Here is a 27032-nt window from a genome sequence, read left to right as displayed (position 1 = left end):
TATCAACACATTTAGAAATTGTAATTGACGCTTTAAAAATAAGACACTTATACATAATAATTATGTTTAATGATTCATTATTGTTGATGGCAGAAGTGCTTGAAGAAGGCCACTTTATATTCCAATATTCTCTTTTTAAAACGTATAACACGATTGCTCAAAATTATACCATTAAATAACATTGAAAAACAGCGAACAATGCAACATTGAGGATAGATGACAATTTTCTGATATAACACACCTGAATATTTCTGATAGCATTTTACTCATTTTCCAATAAATTGAATAATAAATGGCGTAAATTAATATGCTGGAGATGTTGCATGACTTATCCTATACAGCTCAAACTACTTCAATGCAGTTCAAGGATTTGTTTCTTTATAAAAAAGGAATTTGAAAATGACAAGTGAAATAAAATGATTGATAGAAAATTCAACTATTTTTTAAATCGTAAATCATTTGAGAAAATTGAGAAGAAAACAGAAACCGAATACTCAAATCACCCTTCACATAGAATTCTATTATACAACTCTAGCAAACTAAATCATATTAATAGAAACTTATCAGTCTTCACACATTACTGTTTTGTGACATTTAATTCTTTAGAAGTATTTCTCCAACGATGGAACAATTTTCTGTGAAAAAAGAAATAGATAAACGGATATTAATCAAACATCAGAAAAGTAAATCATACATTAAAAATGGCTCAATGGATTTGATCCATCTTACCGATATTTCATGTTGGATCAAAATGAATAAATATGTAGAAAAATTAGCTGTTCTGAAATTGATTTGAAGGCTGGTGCAGACGCTCAAACTTATCGCCCGATTTCAACTAATGATCAAAAACCAAATCGTGTGATAATGGAAAAAGATTAAGTATATTGTCATTGTGATTCCATAAGTTTGATAGTGATTTCCCAATCTGGGAGTCAACATTCATCTTGACTGTAGGTACTTCAAGTACCTTAAACACCTTATGGATCGGCCATAACATCAAGTGTGCAGACAGGATTTTGTAACAGAACTGAAGGATAGAGTGAATTTTAATGATGGTTTATATCAATCACAAATATCTAATATAATTTTTTTACAACTGCTCATAAAACATATCTACTGGAAACTCATCATAAAATAGCTGATTTTTGGGTAAGGAACCATCGAAATCAAAATAATAAGATAATAGTTCTTATCGATGCCATTGGCAGCCACGTTCGGGATAGTTTGAATTGAAGCGGCAATGAAAATTTGAAGTAAACTCAGTAAAACTCAAGTGTTACAGAAACGGTCCCGGCTGATTTAGAACAGTTGTGAGGCCCATGACAAAGGAGATAGCAGTCACAAATGGGTATGAATAAATTATGGTGGATAGATTATCAAGTAAAATCAACAGACAACTTTCAATTAATTCTAGCTTTGTAGGCTTAAACTATGAGGTAAAGACTTACATTAGTCGATAGTGTGTTTCTATTTACGTTAATGTTATATTATATTTTACTTGTTTTCTCTGGTTTTATTTTATTTTGTACTACAAGTAAATTTGGTTATCATAGCGGGTCTGTTACTTGAACCTCCATTTTGTGACGTTTCTATTCCATGCACCGTTAAGTGGGAGGGGAGTGTCTAGCTGGGCCAGGCGTTCATGTTCTTGACCAATAGCGGCATAAATTATGCTGTTTTTGTATTTAGTTTTAGTTTACCAGAGATTGATAACAGTGTAACAACCGAAACCAGTCTTTCTACTTTCAATAAAATCTGTGGTTTTGGCAATTTTTTAGTCTTTTTATTCAATTTAAAGTAACATAACATGAAAAAAAGTTTTTGATAATTTGTGTATAAATAAATTAAAAATATAAAATAATCTAATACTTACACTCGGAACAGTGTTAGGCGAAAATCTTGCAACTGGTTGTCCCTCCTTATCCACAATAAACTTGGAAAAATTCCATTTGATTTTACTGCAAAATCAAACATCAATAAAATTCTTTATTTACACATTGCAGTACAAAGAGATTGCTCAAATAGTGTATCGTCAAAATGTAAAGTAAATAAAAAATGCTATAAAGTAGGCGACTAAATCAATCATTGTACAATAGGAGTATGATTGGTAAGCTTTCTTATAATTATTATGTAAGGTTCAATTTTCAAAAAATTCTTCAACACTAAAAAATGCCCCTTGTACAAGAAGAATACGTCCATTTTGATATATTTGCAATTTCTATCCTTGATTACAGATGGCAGTTGATCGATTGAAGAGCTTGGCTCCCATATAACTCAGCTTCTCAATCAAAAAGCCTTAACCTGTGTGAGACAAAACACAAATTCCCCTTGCCTCTAGTATTGTAATGAAACTGTGAGTTTGTTGAAAACTTTTCTTTATCATCATTATGTTAGCAAGAGTAGTTGATGAATAGATGATGCAAGGCACAGTTAGAATAACCTGAGTCACGAAAGCTCTACAAGATTGACCAAATTCAAGTTCAACAAGGCATCTAAAAGCTTTTTTCTGTATGATAATTTTTTTTCTAAACTTTTTTTTCCAGTAACAGGAGTAACTTTGACTATAGTGCGCAATAAGAATTTTCTTTTTGAGATTTTACTGATGAGATTTTCTATATGTGGCACGAAAGTGAGCATGCTGTCCAGAAGCATTCCAGGTATTTTCACTGATTTCGAACTTTCTATAGGTTGAGATTCAACAACGAAAATAGGCTGAAATATCAGACTTATTTTCAAACATAATCATATTACATTTATTTTTATTTACACTAAGGGCCGGTTTCCGAGCTCGGGATTTAGCTTTTCAAACATAATCATATTACATTTATTTTTATTTACACTAAGGGCCGGTTTCCGAGCTCGGGATTTAGCTAAGTTCTAGACTGTAAACAGCTGGAGTCAGAAAATTGGCTTTCCGAAACGTGGCTTAGTCGTAGTCCACGTTTAAATTAAATTTCGAAATACTACCAAATTGAACACAAAATAAAAAAAGAGAAAATAGTGTAAAGTTTCAGCTATTTTGAATTATTTAGGAATGTTTCATTTCCTCTAGGAAAAGCAGATCTAATTTATTATAGAAATGAGAAAATAAAGATAATCAACACAATCTAAAGCTTTAAACAAGTCTATCATCACCCCACATGCAAATTTTGCATCTTCAACATCCGATATTAATTGCTTAAAAATACCTATTAAAGCAGTTTTTGTCACTTCGCCTGGAATAAATCCATTTTGAGAAAGAATTATAATAAGTTTATTTTTCGTCAGAAAGCTCATTACTATTTGTAAACAGAATTTTCTCAAATATTTTTGATAAGGCTGACAAAATTGGTATAAGACGATAATTGTTGGCATCTAATTCATCTCCTTTTTTGAAAATGGGAATCACCATTGCTCTATTTTTAGTGCATCAGGGAAAACGAGGATTGATAATTTGAGCAATAGGTTCAGTGATACTTTAGGACTTGAATTGGAATTTCATTGTAACCAATACATGATTTATTCTTTAATGACTTAATTACATCAATCACCTCACTTTCAAATTCAAATTGAGTTTATTCACAGAAATCATTACAAATACAGTACACATGTATAAATAATATAAATACTTGTAAATTTTCCCCACATAGACAAGTCTGTGTGTGGGGAAAGAGTTCTAATGACAAACAATTGATACTAAAAAGAAAATTATAAATATTTACAATACAGTATAATTTGAAAAATAAAAGTTGGTTAAATGTAGTGGAGAAAGTATATGTTTTGAATTGAAGTAGTACAATATAACTATTATGGTATATAGCTTTAACATGGCACACAAAATAAAATTTAGAACTTGAACAATGATAAATTATGAGCAATATATTGATGATATACAGTATATACTTTCATATAATATGATGATGATAGATAAGATTTTTATCTAATTCATATACATGATGATGAATACAAGAAAAATATATACATAGTATCAAAATCGGTAAGAGGAGTAGATGAGCTGATCAGCGACATCCCTGCCGGTTTCAAATAACCACATATTTAAAAATCGTTTGTATATGTTAAGGCTAAGGGGTTCTATTTGCTTTATGTAGGCGGGTATATTTCTATAAAGAATGTGGCATATGTAATGACTATTAAATCTATTGCAATTGCTAACTAATCTGGGTTGTAGAATTCCAAATATATTCATATTTCGTGTTTGATAGGGATGGATAAGAGGATTAAATATTGCATTTTTATTACTTCGGATGAAAATTAAAAGTGATTTTATGTATAGCTGTCGCACATCAAGGACCTGAAATTCTTGATAGGCCAGTTCTGTCGGATAGCGACTATCCTGGTTCAAGCAAATCTTTATGATTGCTCGCTGTGCGATTCCGACAGCTTTCAAAGTGAACGAGGATGCTCCACCCCAGGCCAGGATTCCATAATTTATAATTGATTGAACATAGGCGAAGTATGTCCTTCTCAATTGATTGACTGAAAGAACCTCCCTCAACTGTCGAAAGGCATATATTAGTCTACGAATGCGACATTTGAGGTATTCCATATGAGGAGTCCAACAAAGCCTGCAATCTATGAAGACTCCAAGATATTTGTATTTTTCCACCTGTTCAAGCGTCTCACAATTACAGGTAAGTGACAGGTGGTCATTACATGAGTGAAGCTTGAGACATTCTTGAACTGGCATACTATTTTTCATAAAATATATTGGCAAATATTTGGTTTTAACAACATTGAGTGTGAGTTTATTTTGATCGAGCCACTTCTTCACATGTAAAAGGTCTTTTGAGGCCTCACTGAAAGCGTCCCGCCAAGTACGTCCACAGGAAACCAATGCAGTAACAGTTTGCCATTCAACTGCAATTTACTTATATTATTAATATAAATTAGGAATAGTATAGGACCTAGTGTGCTTCCTTGTATAACTCCATAATCAACGGGCATAGAGTCACTACCAATTCCATTTATATAAACTGACTGTTTCCTGCTCTGGAAGTAACTCTCAAACCACCTCAATGAACCATCTCTGATTCCATAGAGCTCCATTTTTCTCAAAAGCTTCAGTCTATCCACAGAGTCAAATGCTTTTGCAAGATCTAGACTTGATTTGGTAGGTTTAAGGAAAATACTCTCTTCTTGATAAAAATTTGTGGGCATGTATTAACCCCTGCTACCTGTCCTTTTCTTGGATCCAACTAGGGTACAAAATTCATTTGAAGCACAAGCTGTTTCAGTATCATTAGCAGTCAATTTTCCATTATAATTCCAGTTAATATTACTTCGAGTTCCACCCTTGTGCCCCAAAAGTGATTCATTATTTTCCAATTTGCGATATGTAATTCGATGTGGAGATAGGTTCCCAAAATACTTCTTCTTTGCTTCCTCTACCTTGACATCATACAATCTCTTGACTATTGATTAACGCATAGTCTACATCCAGCCCTTTGTAACATGTGTGTTTCCCACCTAATCATAATTCTTATTTGAAATAGTTTCTCAGTAGCCCAGTTGAACCTTTTCTTATGCTGACTATTATGTTTTCTTGAACTCATAACGGGACATCATTTATTGAATTTTTCTCTTAGAGCTTTGAAGATAAGTTGAATTGCTCATTAGCATCCGTCTCTTCCAATTTTAAATAAAACCAGTCTGTATTTTCCAATGGCTTGCATAATTTTTAAAGCCTAGTCTCACTATAATAATTGAGAAACCTGGGCTTCATATTATTAATTTATGTTATTGCTATAATTTGAAACTTGAGCCGTTTGATCTGAGATGAAGTAGCCATTAAATGAAAAAACTTTCAAGATCAAAGAAATATCCACGAAAGAGCTTGCTTCTCAAGGCTAATACTAACCTACAAAAAGTTTGTTTTTAAAATGTATTTGATAGAATATTCAAGAAGCTTGTTTAGTCAGGACACCAATGCGACACAAAAAGCCCAAACGAGTCATGGGGTATCTTGAGGCGCTCATTATCCGAGAATCATCACAGGGCATTGAACTTAATTGACACACGGTTACCATTGGTCTCACCAGCATTTAAAAAAATGCTATCATACCTATTGAACGTTTCATACCAATCCAATGATACATTATTTCTGAATGGCAATGCGTTCACATCAATTGTGGAAAATTTGGAGCAACTGCAGGCTTTACAGTGCTACCAACCGTAATATTTGAAATCTCCCGGCTACCTTCGTCACATTGTATGAGGCAAAAGTTTGAGGTGTGTATTTTCAATAATGGATTATTGAATTTGACGATAAAATAATTCACTTACTCTCCAAACGTTCCAGGTTGCTTGAGCTTCAAGTATTTCCACAAAGGATGGGCGTCCCTTCCATTGACTTCAATTTTCTCAAACATATCAAAGTTTGCGTTCTTCTTTTTGGCAAAGCAGACGATATCCTCAGCCGAACCAGGTTCCTACAACAACCAAACGTTGATGTCAACATTTTTTTGACAAAATAATACATGTTAGACATTAAAAATCAAGCTCTACATTAATTAAAAATGCATATCTCATTCAATATGCTACTAGAATTTAGGCTAAACACTTTCATAACTCAGAAAATTATAGAAATATAGATATATTGGAGAATATGGCTACAAATACCATATATGAATTTTATTTCATATGTATCCTTTTCTTGCCCACTCAAGTAATATATTATGGGTGTATAAACTCAATTCATGATTCCAAAGTAATGAGGATGAAGTTGACTAAACAAAGTAGATGTGATAAGATATGAATTGATATGTATAAAATATGAATTTAATTAAGAGCATATCAGGAGAATAATTACTTGGTTGCTGAACTGATTGCAAGGGAAGGCTAATATGCGAAGACCTTTTGATTCACGATATTTTTCATCCAATTCTGCCAATTCCTTGTAATTGCTAGCTGTAAATCCACATTTTGATGCAACATTCACAATCAGAAGTACATGTCCTCTGAAACAAAAGAAAAAATACTTTCAATAATTTCAAATTGAAATTTAAAAGTAGAAAATATCACTAGACTGGAGCACTGGATATTATTAAACCGAAACAGGATCGGTTTCAAAGGTGAATGTCAAACAGTTTATAGAATTTACAATTTCGATGCATTAAATTGTATGAACCCGATAGGTTGAAGACCTGATCAACAATTAATTGAATTATATCCTAAATTATTGGCTTTTTTCATCTGTAGCCTACCGTAGTTTCTCATAATATTGTCTATGTCCTACCGTAGTTTCTCATAATATTGTCTATGTCTAATTATTCCAGTTTGACAAGCCCGTAAATTGGAGTTTTTGTGTTTTTTCAAAGGCTTCTTTAGAAGAAAAACTTGTTTTCCTTACTTTCAGCCATTATTTAAAAAAATAATAATAAGTGAAAAACATAATGGCAGCTGCGTGATTACTGAGGATTTTCGGGCAGTTTGAAAAATATATTAAGGTATGTTTCTTACCCAGGAACAATGCTCTAGGATATTGGTAGAAAGAGTCTAAAACACCCTTTACAGAAATAATACAATAAATATTTTCAAATTTCTATTAAAAAGTTCAATGAAGTTCATGTGGCTTTGTGAACAACATTAATTTAATCATAGAAGCAGAAGAGTTGATATTTTGAACTATCTTGAAATCTATACTATTTTGGTGTTTTTAAACGATTTAAACCATTTAATAATAATAATTTTATTAATGGAGACAACAGGACAAACCCATTTTGCCTCCTTCACACAATACAATATTTTCAACACATTATAGCCTACAATTTGGAATACAAGAAGATAAAAAATGAAGAAATATACAATTAATATGAAAGAATACAAATAATCATTGAAGTAATCGTAAACAATAATAATTGATTATAAGAATAGTTATTAAACAAAATAGAAACAAGTAATAATAAAAAGAGAAAAAAAGAAGAAGAAAGAATGAAGAGAGAAAGGATGTCTGTGTAAAACCAAGAATGAATAATCAAATTAATAATAATAGAAATTTTATAAAATCAATCACAAAAAGACAGATCACATGATACCCAACCAAGTTATATGAGATCTTACGGAATTTGGAGGGGGAGAACCAGAAGACGTCTAAATGCTCCGAACAATGATTAAAGATTCTCTGAGGTCTATTTAGAGGAAAGTTATAATGACTTACGGTTCTAGAGCGCGCTATATGAAATGAAAAACCAGAACGGCGAGCAATGGTATTTACATATATATTGATTTTTGATAACAGATTTACACCAAAATTTATATATATATATATATATATATATATATATATATACAAATACAATTAAAAGTTAACAAGATAATTATAACTACGATCTTGGAAAATAGCATCGAATTTATGTCAATTGCTACTTTTGTGAAGCTCACCTGTATTTCTCCAACGACACCGGATTGCCCTGAATATCATTGACGGTGAATGCATACACAGACTCAGCATTCTTCCACTCAGCATCCCCCATGTTCTCAGACTCAGCCTCAAATAACAAATCATATTATGAATTTCAAACCAATAATATTCAGAGTGTATCAGAACTCCCTACCAATATTCTAGGGTGTTGTTCTTGGGTAAGAAGCATATCTAAATATTATTTTCAAATCCCGAAAATCCATAATTACTTATACAGCCACCATTTTTTTCCACTTACTATTAATGGCTGATCATACGGATGTGAAACTTGACGTTAACATTTATGATGCTAGACACAACAAAAAAATTATGAAAATTAATCAAATAAAATATCGGCTGTTCATAGTTTTATTTCCTCAATAAACAAAAATCGATTTTACCAGAAAAAAACGAGAATAACTTTTTCAAAAAATTCAAATATAAATCGACTGACACACCATTTTTCAAAATTGAACGAGCATTGAGTGACATATGGCAGCTTTGGGTACTTGCATAGTAAAGAGGTAGTAGTAGAGATCGAAGATGTTTACCTCTACCTCGACCTCTTCACCATGGGGGCGCCCCATAACATGAGATGTATTTGTGTTTAAGGAGGTACTTCTATCTGCTACGACCGGTTCCCTCTTCACTATGTGCCTACCTTTAGTGATAGGTGACTGACTGCCAGAGGTTTGTTGCAGTGGACGCCAAGGTATGCTGCTGGGGCGGTCACCTATCACTAAAAAAGCTGCCATATCTCACCTAATATTTGTCCAGTCTTAAAAAATTAGATGCCAATCGATTTGTAATTAAATTTACTAAACAAGTTATTCTTGTATTTTTTTATTGAGGGAATAAAATTTTGAACGGCCAACATTTTGTTTTATGAATTTGATTAATTGTCATAATTTTTTGTAGTTCAGTTTTTTTAGATGTCATAAATGTTTGTGCAAAGTTCCACTTCAGTATGTTGAGCCATTATTTATAGAAAATAGTAAGTGGAAAAACAAAATGGCATCTGTGTAACTAAGGACTTTTTGGCAGTTTGAAAATAATATTTAGAAATGTTTCTTACCCAGAAACAATGACCTAGAATATTTTTAGGGAGTTCTGGAACACTCTTTATAGAAATAAAACAATTCATATTTTATAATTGCTATTAGAAGTAAAATGAATTTTAATTTTAGAGGTTTACTGATGCAGATTTTGATTCTTAGTTTTTGATAGAGCTAATAATTTGTACGTACGTTTTCGTAGTACGTAGGTAAACGTAGTGCGTAATAAATAATTATGCACTATGGCCGCAATCTTTTTTGGTATCAGAGAAAATTTTAATAATTCGCATGAAAGGATGGTTGAGCGATCGCTACCGTAACTACTCACAAAATGACGTCACAGTGGTTGGAAACAAAATGTTTCTAAATTCGTTCATATCTCAAAATATACATCATATAATAAATAAATGAAATAGATAAATGCCTTAACTCGTATTTGAAATGAAATATATTATTTAATAGTAATTGCATTGGAATCTGAGAGATTGGTAAATTTCCTTGAAGAAATGAGTAATAATAAAGAATTGAATGAAGTAGAACTGTTTATGTATAGGCCTAATAATTATAATATTTTTTAGTTTTCTTAATACATTTCCACATTAGTTTTTTTATCAACACATAATTTAGTATATTCAATTGCAAGACAGATAGAATGAGATATACAGCCGATAAAAATATCAAATGAAGTGATTAACATAAACTTATAAAACTTCATTATTGTTATGCATTAAACACTGACTAAAATATCAAGAATGGAGCAACCCGAAGGTCTTATTCCATAATTTTAGAATGACAAAGAGTTTTAAAACAAGCAATTAGTTCCAGAGTAGAATAAATTAATTTGAACACAAGTCAATCAAAGTTAACATGCAATGAATTACGTGTCTTCCCATTAATCTTGTTGCTTCTGTAAGAATTCTGATTCAAATAAGAGATGGTAGAGTGATTTTTTTCTGTAATGATGATCAGTGCTAGACTGAATATTTCATTAATTTTTTACTTTGTTCCTACTTTGAATTAAGGAAAGAAACATAGATAAATAGGAACACGTAATGGCAAATAATAAATTTATAGAGAATAAGGAGCCTTAACACAGATGAGAAAGTTGAAATTATTTTTCAATTTGATTTTACAAGTTGATGATTGATTCAAAATAAAACTCTAGACTGTGATTTTTATTGTGAATTGTGTGTCGTGAAGCATATTGTAAATCGACCAGTGAGATGAAGCTTGAGCCAATTTATTTTCTTTGTTAATCAATCAAATATTGTCAATATGCAAGATCAAATTCAGAGATTGATAGCATCCCGTGTATGGAAGGTATTAGTTGCAAAGGGTGACTGTAGAAAACGTTCTGTCTAGTATTCAAACTTATACTACTTTCAAAGTTACAGGATAGTTGAAAAATCTGTTAGGAGACGATAATTTGCCATTATGAATTGGCTAAACCATTATTTATTCAATAAGAATACTGTAAGTAAGGTCACTAAGAGATAAGGACCTATAACAAGAACCACATCAGGAGAACATGATCAATAGAAAAAATCTCTACCTAAAATATGAAAAAGGACAGGCGATTGAAGAGTTGACTAAATAACTTCATTTGATTTCTACAAAATTTTACCTTCTCCTCTTTCTTATTTCGAGCGCTATTTCCTTTCTTTGGGTTCTTTTCCTGTTTCTTACCAGTTTCAACAGAAACTTCCTTTACAGGATTTTTCTCTATTTTATTCTTAGTTATGTTCTTCTTCGGTTTCTTCTCCTGCTTCTTAACGGGGATTTCTTCCTGTTTTGCTTTTTTATCACTAAGACCGGCGATTCTAACACTACTACGTTTCATTTCACTTTAAAATGAAAGAAAAATCGCTCCTAAACTACAAACTGTCCTGAAAAAGTCCAAAACATCCACCAAAATAATTATAAACAGAACAAATACAGAATGGAAAGAGGTGAATGAAATGAATGAAACTCATAAGAACAATGAATAATGTTTGATAGAGTACAGAAGATGCTAACGAAAATGGTTCAATTTAACGATTTTCAACCCAAACTAATAATTCATACAAAACATAGAATTGTGTAATTAAAAATATGAATATAAATAAAACTAGAAACTTTACAAGTCATGCAGCTTGTATTTAACACACTATCTAGAGAGGTCTGAGAAAACTAATCAAAACAATAATATTAAGGCTTTTCAATCTCAGTTTTTAAAATAGTAAGTAGTTCAACAAACATAATCAAAAATTAATGAAGATAATGGAACTCTGAAGTGGAGTATTTTAATTAAGAAAAAGGCATGAGAAAAGAAGAATCAAATTGCATGGTCACTCCATGGAGCTTCCTGATTATTATCACCAAACAAATGGAAAACTAGTTATCGAGCTGCACTTGATTCAAAATGTTGAACAATATCCAGTTACATAGCCACCTCTAATACAAGGCCCCGGCCTACGATATAGCAACGTCGCAGTGTAGGCCTAGAATCTAATACATGATTGGTGAAAAAGATCAGCTGGTATTTTTTTAAATCTTTTTCACCAATCATGAATTAGATTCTAGGCCTACACTGCGACGTTGCTATATCGTAGGCCGGGGCCTTGTATTAGAGGTGGCTATGCCAGTTATCATCAAAATTATCAAGAATCATAATATTAAAGTTACGTAACTGAAAAACATTCTCCTGATGAGTTTCTTTGTACCACAGATTTATTGTGATCAAGCTAGTGGGAGCCTCTTTCCTAAAAAAGAGTTACATCTAATTTGGTTTATTTTTGATTTACCTCTCCTTTGATTCTGATACAGGCTATTGTTAAGTATTTTTGGTTAAGATGAATTTATCCTATTTATCCTTTGGTTGATGATTTTTCCTATAGATAATTTGAGGTAGGTAGTATGGTGATTTGAGTTCTATTCCATGCATTAATCTAGGTGTTGAATATCCATGGTTGTTCCTGAGTCGTATTTGATAATTGTGTTGCATATTAGCAAATAAGTTTATTTTATTTTTCCTTTTATATGTGAGAATTGTTTACCAATAAACCAATAACATTTCACTTTGGAGGCTTGTTATTTTTTTGATGCTGAGTATGATACCCTAGGTGTGTACATGAGGATGATGTTGATGTGCGGATGAGTCATCCTACAGCTTTAGATAGTTTTAAAGCACCGGGAAGTAATTTTTGGAATTCACAAACAGTTAGTATATCTGACCTCAAGTGATTATCTTATTTTTTTAAGTAGATTCATATAAATATTTGAAGTGATCAGGGAATGAAAATTCCACTTAGGCTACTCTCACTACCTATTTAGTTTACTTTTAAAATTCATGTTGATATACTTCTAAAATGTATACTTTAAACATTTGATAATTTACTACTTGCAATTAACTATTTCCATTATTAATACTTAGTATTTACAAGTAACTCTCGAGTATTTTGGATATAAGCGCCTATTGAAAAAAGGTAACTTTGGATATGAATGGTTCGCAGATGACACAATTATGTCAAGAGGAAGTTCAAGCAACCAAGAAATAAAATTCTTACCCAAGATGCAAAGGAATCGTTCCTGACAAATAAGCTAAAACTTAATTAGAACAAATCCCAAATTCTCATTTGCTCTTTAAAAAATTAAGACTGGAATAGTGAAAATGAGCCAGTTAAGTTATTGGGATTCTGGATTGACAGGAAGTTGAACACACACATCACTCGGAGTTGCAAAAAACTCTCAAGGGTAAATTCATCTACTCAGAAAACTGAGATATGTGATGATAATGGAATATCTATCTACAGTATACCATTCATTGTTCCAAAGACATATAGCCTATATCATTTTGATTTGGGAACATGCTTTTACTGCCTCAGACAAAAAAACTGCTTAAAATAAGGCAGTCAGGATTATTACCTTTTCGGACCGCCTAGAACGCTGTAGGCTACTCTTCAGAAAACTAAAAATCCTGACAATATTCGGCCAATACATATATTGCTCATTAATATAGGCCTATAAAAGACAAAGTAGACAGTCTGAGGGAGGAGAGCAATGTGCATATCTTATCTACCAAACTCGAGGTGCAGAGAATTCCCAGCCAACGACGAAGAATTCAAGTATCAAGTAAGTATTATGGACCTGTTATAAAAAGGTTAACAGAAAACTCAAACTTTTCAGCTAATTTTTTAAAATCTATTAGATGTTAAGTGTAGCTTTTGGGTAGCATTCTAAAGAATGAATGGATAGTTAATGGATAAGGGTACGTTCTGGAAACACGGCAAGTGGTAAATTGTTCCAATTCTAGTGGTAGATTGTTCCATGTCACGTGACTACCGATCACTTGTATGTTTCAAAACTACTTGTTACCATAGAAGAAGATACTTGTTACCGTCAATAGAAGTGTGCACTTCTTCCACTTCATCACTATTCAATATTCTATCAAGAAGAAATTTTTTTAACGAATGGGTATCAAACATTATTTTTGTTGATTTGTTGGTTATGCATTCTGTGGCTATGCTAGACCAACAAGCTATCTGTGAAAGCATAGACGGTTCCTCCTGTGAACCAATGAGAGCTCTTCAATGTGGTAAATGAATTTGTTAAATGGACCGTGGTTACAGTGCGCAAGGCACGATTTATTTACCGGTAACTGGATTTTGGAACATTTAGGCCCTGTTGCACAAAAGCCGGTTTAATTTAAATCGAGAACGAATCAGGGAAGGCTTTTTCGAAAAGAAGGCTTCTCTGATCGGTTCTCGTAAAATTATTCACGATTAAAATTCAACCGGGTTATGAGCAACCGGCACTTTCTGTCAAAATGGTTATCATGGGACGCGAGAATTTTTACCGGTAAATCGTGACTGGAACAATATTTGATGTTCCTAGAACGTACCCAATATTGATATTATACAGAGGGTAGTGGACAAATATTACTGTCTTATGGGTGAAGTAGACTCACTTTCACTGAAGCTGGGAAGCCTTTGGTGAAATACCTGACAGCACACAGGGAGGGACCAGCAAACATGCGAAAAGTGGGCAAAATCATTCCTAGTCTCTGATCTGTTCCAAACAGAATAAAAGAATGCTATTGACATATATTCGATATTTGAAATTTTTATTTTCTAAATTTTATAGTTGTTATGTTAAGAGTTGAGACTTGGTAAGTGTAATTCGTTGATGGTTGTATGATAATATAAATGCATTTGAAAGAGAATTTGAAGTTGAAGAAAATTCTTTCAAAATTTTGGATTTTAGTAGTTATGGACTCAGATTATCTATATGGATCTAACAGCAAAATTGTGTTACAAAATGTCCCAGTTCTTCACCCTTGGTCCCGGTGTCACAAAAAAACTTTTAGACGCCCAAGTGTCCCAGTTCTAATAAGTAACATAAAATGTAATTTTTATTTTTCAAGATTCATCTTGGTTATAAACTCGTCCATAGTTATTAGTTGACATAATAAGAAAGCTTTTCCTATTCAATACTCACAAAGTTAGTTTAATTGGAAATTATGTATTTATTATTATTGGTATGTGATGTGAATAGTAAGTTCTCAATGAAGCTTATTATAAATTGTAATTGACTATCTCACAATATGAATTATTTAAATTTATTCCACTACTAGCAGGTAACCCGTGCTTCACAAGGGTCTATTTTAAAACTTGAAAAACTGAAAACTTGACGTAATGAAATCTAGAAGAATTGAAAATAGGTCTATAAGAATCCTCGGTTGATTAAGAATTTATGTGCAACATTTCAAGTAAATCAGTCCAGTAGTTCAGATGTGATGATTCGTCAAACATAATTTTCCTATCCTTTACACTTGTAGACGCGTTTAAGCCAGTTCTATACTATAATAAAAGAAATGAATGAGGATAAATTTCGAAAGGTTTAAGATATCGATGTGCGGTTTTCACCATACCTTCTCTGGAAATCCTGTATCGGAATCATGTATCATATGCCCACCTTTCAATTAAAAAAAAAGAAGTTGGATTCAAAATTGCGGTTCCAAAATGGCGGAAAAAATTTGGGTGCGACGGAAAACCTTGTTTTTATCATTAGAAAAGGAGCCCCAATCATACCTATCTTCTAATTTCCCCTTTAAGAGAAATGTTCAGCTGCTTCCATACAACAACTGGAAGCATGACAAATAATTGAAAACTTGATGTAATCAAATCTTGAAGAATTGAAAATAGTTCTATAACCATCCTCGGTTAAGCAAGAATCTATATGCAAAATTTCAAGTTAATCAGTCTAGTAGTTCAGACGTGATGATGCGTCAAACATAATTTTTCATACTTTACACCTGTATACGTGTATAATCCAGTTCTATCCTTTATTATAGTATAGAAGATAATAGATGGATGGATAATCATTGTTATTTTACTAAAAGATAGAATAAGTTGAATAGTTTCCCTTTCAAGAGGGAGTTTTGACAAACCACAAAACTCATTTTTCATTTGAAGATATAACGAAAAGGTGCATATGACCTTATTTATTTGCCCAGCTTGCCAAAATACCCCTCATTTCAATATTAAAATTTTCGACTGACTGTACAGTGAGTCAGTCATTCTATCAGGGCTCGAATAATTTTGAAATTTTAATTAAATAAAAATGGAAGAGAATAATTTCTTTATGTAAATATCAACACATTTATTCAAAGACATATTAACTGCATGCGTTTTCATATTGCCGATACAGCATTGATGAAACTGTAGACGTTTATTTAGCATTTTGACACAAAAACTGTTCTAGCTGAAAAATTAATAATCCATGCCTCGTGTAGGCCTATACATCAGGAAAACGAAGTTTCAAAACTATCCCCCAGTTGCACGTACGTCGGTTAACGTTTAATCACGATAAAATGCTATACTTTAATCGAGATTAGCGCTAACCGAAGCATTTTGGTTGCACAAAACAGGAATTTCAAGCGATAACGCCGATAAAACAAACCGATGCAACAAAATTTAAATTCTGATTAAATGGCACCATTTTAAAACGGCAATTAGCTGAAATGAAGAAAATTTGGTTGCACAAAGGTAGAAAAAGAAAAATAACGCCGGTAAAACTGATCGACATAAAAAAATTCTAACAGGCCATTCCCGGGGAATTAAATCCAACTAACGCGGATTAGGTACCTACTGATAGCTAGCTGTCTTCCAATTAGTTTTTGGTGAAAAAACTACAGAATTCAAAGTATAAGCTAAATGAATGAATTTCATCCGTTAATAAAATAGAAATGTGTATTTAGCTAATATTAGCATTCAAAATTAGATTCTGATTTTTGAGGTTTGTTTTCGATCTGGTTCGTGTGCAGATAGCACGACAATGGCGACAGACAGAACATCTTTATGGCGCATGCTTAATGAATAGTCACCGCTTCAATAACATGACCTCACTTTTGTGTCATTTGTTCACAACGCATCACCATGCATCATCTGAGCTACTGGACTGATTAACTTGAAGTTTTGCATACATATTCTTAATATACCGAGAATGGTTATAGGCCTATTTTCAATTCTTCAAGATTTCATTAGGTCAAGTTTTCAGTTTGTCAAGTTTCTAATTAGACCCTTGCGGAGCATGGGTTACCTTCTAGTGATCAATAAAGTTAATATCTCAAACACATTCCAATGGAATCCCTGTAGGTTTCTACATAGGATTCATCCAGTTTAATTTAAATATATGAATATATGGAGTGTAGAAACATTTTTATTTTCTCAAACATCTTGAAAATTTTGAATTTAGGCTATCAAGTGAATTAACATTTTTTCATCAGAATTTATCATTCTACAAAGTCCAATAGTTTAAAATACCTATCAATCACCATACCATGTAAACAAATTAACCTCTTTTAAAGCAAAAATTTGCACATTTCTTGCAATATCTCAAAAGCTACTGAAGTTAAGAACATGACTCTGGTTTCATTGGATTCCTCATCAAATTTTACATAAGATTGCACCATTTTAAAACCTTTTGTAGCCATAAGAATTATTAAAAATCATAATCGAAAAAAATCGACAACAATGTGATGAATGGTTGAACTTGTCTTGACCTCCCCTATCAATCTATGGAGGTCTCAATGATGGATTCCGTGGCCCATTTGACGGTGGGTGTGATTGGGGGGGATCCAACTCAAATTGAAAATACCACTTTACTATGACTTTGGAAATCGTTCTAATAAAGCTGGATAATAAAGCATAAATGATAGTAGTAGGATTATCTATATAATAAGAGAGAGTAGGGTAATTAAATCCAACTAACGCGGATTAGGTACCTACTGATAGCTAGCTGTCTTCCAATTAGTTTTTGGTGAAAAAACTACAGAATTCAAAGTATAAGCTAAATGAATGAATTTCATTATCTCATACGTCTATAAGCCAATAATTATTTCCCTTTATCATATTATTGCTACAGCAATATTATTATGTTGCTTTAGCTTGAGATCTAAATTGAACTTTTTCAATTTAGACTAACCTAACCAAGATCGACCTTCCAGCCATAACTATTTAAAACAAAAACAAACCTAACCTAATCATATTCTTCAAACAACTAATATTTTTTTTAAAACAAGATCAAAACTAACCTTACAAAGCCTAACCTAACCATGCATAATATAGGACTATTTTAGTACCCACCGAATGTAGCAAAAAATGATTAAGAATAAAAATTAAAATATATGGAGTGTGCAATAACTCGCAAAAAATTAATTTGGGCTATCAAGTGATTGAACATTGAATTGAACACAATTTATCATTCTAAAAATTCTAATTTTAAAATACCAACCAAAAAAATTGATGACAGTTATTTCGGCACTGGACCAAGAGTCTAGCCAATAATAATATTTATTCATAATAATGATAAAAATTGAACATTGAATAAAAATATGACAATTCTACCAAGATTAATAAAAGCAATAAATAGATGAACTTTTACTATAAAGTTAATTTTTAGGACGGAACTACCTAACCTACAACCAATGAGGGTTGAATCATCATTTCACTAGCCTATAAGCTACTTATGTTAATTACCATAATCACTTGAAAACTTCCAAACTCAAGTTAAATAAAGACCACCTTGTTTTGAAGTTCATAAGTTAATGTTAACCGCATCATACACGAAGAAATTAAAAAACTTACCACGAAATTCATAAAGAAATCAAAAACAGAAATAATCAAACCCATTTTAACGGGAGATATTTTTTCAAAATCACTCACTTTAAAAGTCAAATTGGTAATAAAATTGTTGTACAAATGACGTCTTATCAAATCACAAATTTAAGATTGCAGACCATGCAGCAATAGAAATTAGAAATAACTTGCTTTTTTCTTATAATAATATTATCAGCATTCAGTTTCAGTCAGTCAGCACTCAGAACCTCAGAAGTCAGCACGTATTACAGTATTAATACACAATTACACATAAGTTAGTCAAGGCTAATATTGACGAGTGCAAAACGCTTAAACGGTGTACACACGTACGTTTGCCTCGGGTGAGCATACGTGTATGGGCTTGCATTCGCACGTGTGGACACTGTTCGCTGAGGCATGTGGGCGAACCGGAACCCTGTCGGTATTTTGGCGTGCTCAAAGGCGCCTCGGGCGAGCATTGAATGTACGTGTGGACGCGATTTTGCCATACGGGTGAGGCAAAACGTAAACATTGAAGGCGTCATAACCTAATTCCAATGAATTAGGTTAATGAATGACAAATCAAATTGTGATCCAATAAACTAATTGTAAATTGTAGGATTTTTGTAATTTTGTAGGATATGTGGATTGTCAAATATTTAAATAGAAACATGCATGGAGTATATAATTTGTATCATTATTAACAAATTTAGAACTGCATAATTTAAGTGAAAAAAGCTTCTCTACAGGGTTCCTACAAGAAAGTATAGCTCAAATATTATTTTACTGTGGCTATCGAATCATCTTGTGTTTGTTTCATGTTATCAATCAGAGTTGTTAATTAAAATTGTAATCTTCAATATGATATTATACGTTTTAGATAGCTAGGCTATCTATAGAGAGATTTATTCAAACTTTGAACTAGTATTCCCTTGAAGGTAAATCTTGAAGCTAATCTTTTGGAGAATCTTGTTTTGTCATGTGTATGAGCAGAGTTAGTTTAAAATGGGCAGCAATTTAGTATTTGATTCAACTTATGGCTAATTTCCTTAAAGAAGACTGTCAATTCTGTGAGACAGTGTTAAGTGCTTTGATTAGGTCATCAAAACTTCTGGAATTATTGTAGAATTTTTGACAAAAGTCATTGAAATAAAATGATACTGCTGCAATTTGTGATAACTATCTTCAATGATGGAATGACGCCATTGTTGTCATGTTGTGGAAAATCTACATCTACCATGTATTCGTGTCGTCTGCAAATCAGATAGCTTTTTGAATGCTGAGGCATACGTGGATCGTGTCCACAAGGACGTACAGTGAAAGTTGAGGCATATGTACATACGATTGTTCGCGCGAATCTGTACGGACGTGTGTACAAGGCTTTAGGGACACAAGCCTCAGCGTTCAGTGTGCGTCTGTCATTACGCGTTCAACACATGCCTCGGCATTCAAAAAGCTATTCGATTATCAGACGAGACACACACACACACATAAACGTCGCGTGATATCTAGTTCATTCTAATAGTCATTTTTCAGGAAAAAGGGGCGGAAAAGTCTTCAAATTTTTATACTTTTTTCACAATTTTCTTTCTATTTCAAAATACTATGGTTGTTCGGAAATAGTATATTTCGCACCTAGGGCCGAAAATGAGACTTTTCTGGCTTGAAACCGGTTTTCAAGTCCGAGGTCGTAGGCCGAGGACTAGAAAAGATTGAAAGCCAGAAACACATTTTTGCCCATGGTGAGAATGTTATTTTTTCGCCACACAGAAAAATAAACAATATAGATATGAGAATAGACTAATTTATTGTTTATTAGGCACTTCCGAAAGCAAAGGAAGGTCACAGCTCTAGCAAATCTGAGGTAATCTGAATATCAGGAAATTGTCCAAGTATTTTTATTTTTTATTCTTATTTGTCTAAATAACCTAGAAGATTATGTTCAATTATGTAAGAGGTTGAGTTTATACTTTTTATTCTTCCAATTGACAATAAGATGATTTTATTATAAATGTTTTGATTCTTGAATAATAAACACAAATTATGAAAAAAATTTTGATCAGCTGTTTTAGCACTGAAATTTGGCCAATCTGAATGTCAACGTCAACAATGCTTGTTGTCGTTGACTTCGGAAGTTTAGGTTAGAAGTTCTATCCTACTCTGAAAATCGAATTTGAATAATTTATAATATATAAATCTATTCATCCAAATAAAATGATATTATCTTATTGCAGAATACTTATTCAATTCTAGAAGCATAAACTGATTCCGTTTCATAAACCATTTTGTAAACACGTTCACATCAAATCAGAATCAGCTGACTTCAAGGTTATTTTACAGGCCTAGGGCCATAAAACTTTTACCGGCCTGGTCAGAAAACAATCATTTTCGGCCTCCATATGACACACAAAAACCAGCTCATAACATCCAAGTGGGGCGAAAAAGCATTTTCTACTATACAAATACAGTAATATTTACAATAAATTGAGTGGTCATTCACTACATTTTCTGATTTGGAGCTACAGATTTTCGAAAAAAGGGTATTATTCAAGTTTTTTATAAATTAAGGAAACTGACCACATCCACTCTAAACAAAATGAAGTATTATAGAGAGTAATGATAAAAAATCACATATATTCAAGTACAATTTTTTACAGTATATTATCATCCTTCAAATTTAAAAACTCTTGGTTTCTGTTGTTTTTGAGTGAAAAATGACTAAATTTCAGAGAATTTGAATCATTACCTTATTTTTGATTTTTAAAATATTATCTAAATTTGGAAGAGAAATAGTACAAGGAGTATCCTTAGCTTTTCTCTCCAATTCAGTGATTTTCATGAAAATAAAAATAATAAATAATTGAATTAATTCTGAACAAGAATCCTCAGAAATTTTCAAATTTAGTATATGGGGAGAGGGATTACTACTAGCAAAAATGAAAACCATGTCCTACAGCTAAAATACAAATTTTACATTGTAATAACTCTTTAAAGATCCTTAAAGAAACAAAGTCAATTTTTTTTTTTATCATCTTGTTATATTATTTGTTGAGGGGAAGGGATATTTGGAACACATGTTAAATGTACTTAATAATTTCTGGATTTCGTAGTGAAGAAGTGCTTATAAGAACACCCACCTCATCTTCTTTGTCTGAGATGTAGCAACACAGACAAACAAGTAGAACTTATAAATATATATGCTTATCCTCTCTCTATGGTAGCACACTGTAGCAGAGTGACTCCAGTTGGGGATGCTCGGCTGGCAACCCACTTTTTTGCTTGCCTCGTCACAACAAAAATTGGAGTGAAGGCAAATGAATGAAAGGCGAGCACTTGTTACTTGTTGTAGTCTTCTCCATGGTTGTTAACCTGGGAAATATCAAATTCCTTCCCAATCAATGGGGATTCACGGTCTATGAGCTCTGCCAATGCATAGTAGGGCCTCATGATCAAGTAGTTCTTCAGACCTCTAGTAAAGGCACCATAGTCCTGAATTGCCTTAAGCTCCTTGGGAAGGTGGTTGAAGAGTCGGGCCCCAGAGTGGGCCGGCGACCTGCTGAATTTTGTGAGCTGGTGCTGCTGGAGTTCAATGTCGACTCCATTTCTTGTGTTGTGGGCATGTCTATCTCTCCTCAATTCTGGGCTACTCCTCACAGCCAGGGTTGTTACTTCATATTGTGTAGAGTGCAACAACTGTGAATATGTTATGCTGGATGAAGAGCGCCTTGCAGTGATCCATCATATATATCTTCTTAGAATAGTTCTCAGGGCCCTTTTCTGTAATTGCAGAACTCTATCAATACTCGTCTGGGCTGTGGACCCCCATGCCACAATGCCGTACTTTAAATGAGATGCAAATAAAGAATGATAAGCCATGAATGCAGTTTTCTCCTCTTTGATATTTCGAATCCTTCGGATTACAAAGATGGCAGATGACAGTTTTTTGCACAGCAGTTCAATGTGGTGTTGCCACTCAAGGTGACTATCAACATAGAGAAACAATAGCATAAGTTTCTCTATGCTATTGATCAGTATGCCCAGGAATTTAGTATTTGTCTGTGCTGGTATGCCTATGTTTGTTTGGTCCTCCATGTTTCTGTTTTTTGGGGTGAAGCAAATGTGAACTGTTTTATCCTTATTTATGGTTAGATTTAGTTTTTTGCATATTTTGTTTGCTTCATTGAGTGTTGTATCCACCACTTCTTCGGTGTCTTCATGCTTTTCAGATGGTATTAAAATAGTGGTGTCATCAGCAAAGAGAATACAGTTCTTATAGTCGATTTCTGTGGGGAAGTCATTTATGTAGATCAGAAATAGTAGTGGCCCCAGTGTTGACTCTTGAGGAACACCTTTATAGACTGTCCTTAGAGGAGATCTATAGCTTATTATACTGATTTGCTTCTGATGGTTCATTTCAACATATTGCTTTTGATTCAGGAGATAGTCTTCCAGCCATTGTAGGGCTCTCCCTTTGATGTTCAATATCTTGAGCTTCTGTTTCAGCAGGCCAAGGTCAATGGTGTCAAATGCCTTCTGGAGGTCAATAAAAAGACCTGGAACAGTTTTACCTTCCTCCCAGTGTTTGCTGATATTGTCACATAGTTTGGAGATCGCTGTAACTGTTCCAAGGCCCCTCCTGAATCTGTGTTGGTATGTTGAAAGTAGGCTGTTGTTCTCAAGGTATGCAATAAGTTGGTCATATACAGCTCTATCAATCAACTTTGATGTGATAGACAAGTTAGCTATGGGCCGATAGTTCTTTGCATTCAGCCTGTCACCTCCTTTGAATTTGGGGAAAATTTTCGAGATTTTCATGCTCTGTGGAAAACAGCCTGAGAAATTGATGCATTTACTATGTCAAGCAGTGGCAGCTTTAGTTCCTGCTCACAATGTCGAATTATCTTGCCAGTGATATTGTCGTGTCCTGATGAGTTATTAGGTTTGAGATTTATAAGGAGTTGCTCTAATTTGGCCATTGGGATGGTTTCAAATTTCTTGAGCTCCTGTTTATTATTTGCCAGGTGGATATGTTCAGAGGTATTTCCAGATGTAGTCTTAGAGGGTGGTTGCTTGAAGGCAGAATTGCAGAGGTTGCTAACATGATATGGATCAACTATCATTTTGTTAGATCTCTTGAATCTTAAGTTGTCCATTTTTCCCAACCCGCTTCTGTTTCTTTCCTCATTTATTATCCTCCAGAGTACTCTGGTTCTGTTATCAGTTAGTTGGATTTTTTTGTTAATGAAAGATTTTTTCTTTCTTTGGATGTTCTGTTCATAGGTTTTCTTAAGTTTTATAAAGTTCTGCTTATCCTCTGATGATCCTGTAGTAATGAACTTATTATTTGCCTGATGTACTTGATCCTTTAGAGCAATGGTATTGTTGTCCTAGAACATGTTCTTAGTTGATGTCATTTTCTTTGGTTCTCTGGGCATTGCTTCATCAATGTTGAGGTGCATGATCTTTACAAAGTTTGAATATTCATCCTCTACTGAGTCCTGATTAATAACCTGTTTCCAGTCAATCTGACTTATTCTGTATTTTAGTTTGTGTAGGTTATTTTTTGAGTAGTTTCTGGCAAATTTGAACATTACTCTCCTGGGTTCTGTTTTATACTGAATCTGGCAGAGGATTGAATTGTGGTCGGATATCTGGTTTTGGCAAACAGTCACTTTGGTGTAATCAGGTGGCAGGCTGTGGTAACCTCCATCAAGGCTTGTGGCTGAAGTAGGTGTTATTTGAGTTGCAGGCAACTTGTGAATGAAACATTCATGCTGATTCAGTGTGTTTTGCAGCTCTTTATTGCTTTTTCCATCAGTTTTCAGGGTATCTATGTTGGAATCTTCCAGTATTACTATTTCAAAATTTTTTGTGGAGTATTTGTGCAGCAGGTTTCCCATTTTCTCCAGATAGTCCTTAAGCGTTCCAGGATCAGGTGTTCTGTAGGTGCCTACTACTATAAGGTTGGTTTTCTTCTGTTGAATTTTCAAAAGTATTGTCTCAAATGTCCATTCAGGAGGTTGGAGTTATACTTCAGGTATGATTTCATCTATTTTTAGGTTTGTATTGTCCCGTTTGTACATGGCTATACCTCCCCACATGAGGTGTGAGCAGCAGAAGCTTGTTGACAAAGTGTAGCCTGGAATGTATGTACTAAGGAGCTCCTCCTTTCGCAGGCCATGCTCAGAGAGGATGACCAGGTTGGGAGAAAACAGGTGAAGTTCAATCTGCAGTCTATCAAGTTTCTGTTGTAGTCCTCTTTGGATATTTAGGTGGTAGATCTTGAGTTTCAGGTCCTTTGTTTTGCTATTCCGTCTTTCCCTTCTGGATCTCATGTGGTCTATGTTGACTGTATTTTCATTTGGTTGTACTGTATTGCTGTGTGTTTCAGTAAAGCTATTTGAATTCTGTCTGGGATATTTTCGGATGTCTTTCTGTTGTTGCTACTCCATAGAATTGACTCCTGTGCTAATGTTTGTGGCTTTTTCTTCCTTCCTCAAAGGCCTTTTAGCAGTGGCGAAGCTGAAGGGGAATCTAAGAGTCTGAGACTCCCCAAAATTAATTATTGTTGATGTGAATATTATTTTTTATTAGCATGCATACATTTCTTTGCAAATTTAGATAAGAACTGGCCAGACTGCCTTTCAAACTGTTCTATGGCTCTCTGTCCGGCCAACAGCTGACTGGCTATCTATTCATTTGCATGGTGAGCCTCCAACTCATTCATAATGGGTGTGGCATATTGTATGGTTGCTATGACAACATGACATAGCACCATAGCTATGTAGTAGGACTCTGAGTCTAGGCTCCAAGCCTAGACTCCAGCTGTGTTCATAGTTTGAGTTCTGTCAATATTGATGTCTAGATCTCGATGTATCGAATGGTCAACATCGAAACAATCATCTTCAAACATCGATGCTTATCAAAATTAAAAGATTTCAATTTCAAATAAATCAGTTGGTTTGTGGCTCGTGTAACACTTGGCTTCTTCTTAACCTACAACTTGGTTTTGCTGTTTGCTTTGGTTTACTCAACAAAAATGAAACCAAATCCTTTTTCAATTTTGGAATTTTATCTTTGATTTGTTGAACTTTTAACACAATTGCTTATTTTTTAATACTTATATAATGGTTGAGTGTAATGATCTGGTGAAGTATTTGCTTCAAACTCCGTTTTCTTCTTTGTCTTTTGAATAAAAATGTGCTTTGAAAGACAAGCGGTAAGCTCTAGAGTTCTTAGACTCCCCTTTTAGTTATAGGTAGCTTCACCACTGTCTTTTAGTCTCTTCTGGGTTAATGTGGACTCTTGTGACAATATTTGCGCTCTAAATTCCGGGATCATCAGCATCTCTGCCTTGCTTGCAAAGCAAGTCATCATTTGTAAGCATGAAGGCTCAAACCTTTGTAAATTGCAAGGGTTGTCAATGTGACTAAAAATATTTGTAACTCTACTCAAGTCGCGAATTTGACAATATGTCGATTAGCAGCATTAGTTAAACAGAATAAGTCATGCCAAGAGTGGAAAAATATAATATTTGTCTACAAACAAGCGTTTTGTAAATGCCAGGACATATGGACGGTGAATAAGTAGACATATCAAACTTTGATATAAATCAGAGCTATAATATTAAATTATCAATAAGAAATTCTTTAAACTGAGATAAAAAAGCAGCTAAACAGCAATTGGGAATTATTCTAAAAAATGGAAATCATCTAGGTACCGTACTTAATACAATATTGTAGTTACCGTACATTTTTATAATGGGAACTGGTATTATAATTGATTGGTAAATAATATTAGTCCAAAGACCACACTACTTTTACTTTAGCATAATTATAATTCAAGTTAGGCTATGAGATCCTATCATAAATTCAAAGTCGCACACACAACTGTTTTTGAAACTTGGAAGCTTCAATTTTTCAAATCGATAAGATGGATAGATGCAAATTCATTATTGGAGTGATAATTATGAATGGCTGGTTGGCTGGAATGCCAACTGAAAAGAAAACGATATTTTAAAAAATTTGAAATGCAGATGAAGTACAATATCTATTATTAGTAGTTTGACAGTTTATGAAATGAATAGATTGAAAGCAAAGATCAACTTAAACTTAATAGATTAATATTTTCAAACATACCTTTTCACTCCAGAAATAAAACACACCGAGCAGTAGAGATACAAGTAATGGTACTAGTGAGTAATAATAATAATAATTTGTCATAGCAGATTACAGTGAATTTCGAATTGTTGTGAAACTCTGTGATACTGTGATTATGGTGGCAATGAGAAAAACAATTTTGTAAGTATCGAATTTGAAGAGAGAGTCATTATCGATTTATCGATGCTCATAGTGCCGGTTGCATAAAAGACGGTTAAATTTTAATCCTGATTAATTCCACGAGAACCAATCAGAGAAGCCGTCTTATCAAAAAGACCTTCTCTGATTGATTCTCGTAAAATTA

The 27032-nt window shown here is 33.3% G+C and overlaps 1 protein-coding gene across 13 annotated transcripts; it reads right to left on the bottom strand.

The window, feature by feature from the left end:
- On the bottom strand, positions 1-27032 carry LOC111054282 (probable phospholipid hydroperoxide glutathione peroxidase). 13 transcript variants are annotated; one of them, XM_039422418.1, is made up of 8 exons: positions 26708-26781; positions 14399-14499; positions 11078-11339; positions 8380-8486; positions 6809-6956; positions 6283-6428; positions 1874-1958; positions 1-635 (listed from the first exon to the last, which is right to left on the bottom strand). In XM_039422418.1, the coding sequence occupies exons 3-8, from the start codon at positions 11291-11293 to the stop codon at positions 603-605; spliced, it is 735 nt and encodes a 244-aa protein (XP_039278352.1). In that variant the 5' UTR covers positions 11294-11339; positions 14399-14499; positions 26708-26781; the 3' UTR covers positions 1-602. The 13 variants fall into 13 exon arrangements, with proteins under 13 accessions (XP_039278352.1, XP_039278348.1, XP_039278350.1 ...); XM_039422414.1 differs by lacking the exon at positions 26708-26781 and adding an exon at positions 18579-18830; XM_039422416.1 differs by lacking the exon at positions 26708-26781 and adding an exon at positions 18657-18830.

Source organism: Nilaparvata lugens, chromosome 2 (genome assembly GCF_014356525.2).
Source record: "Nilaparvata lugens isolate BPH chromosome 2, ASM1435652v1, whole genome shotgun sequence".
NCBI lineage: Eukaryota > Metazoa > Arthropoda > Insecta > Hemiptera > Delphacidae > Nilaparvata > Nilaparvata lugens.
The sequence above is the reverse complement of the archived record's forward strand: the minus strand, read 5'-3'. Positions and strand labels throughout refer to the sequence as shown.

Excerpts from the sequence above, each read along its gene's own strand:
- LOC111054282 (XM_039422419.1), bottom strand. The coding sequence starts at position 11,293 with ATGAAACGTAGTAGTGTTAGAATCGCCGGTCTTAGTGATAAAAAAGCA. Across the intron at positions 6,957-8,379 it reads GTGTCGTTGGAGAAATACAG|AGGACATGTACTTCTGATTG; the intron begins GTGAGCTTCACA and ends CTTTTGTTTCAG. Across the intron at positions 1,959-6,282 it reads CAACCTGGAACGTTTGGAGA|TAAAATCAAATGGAATTTTT; the intron begins GTAAGTGAATTA and ends TTGATTTTGCAG.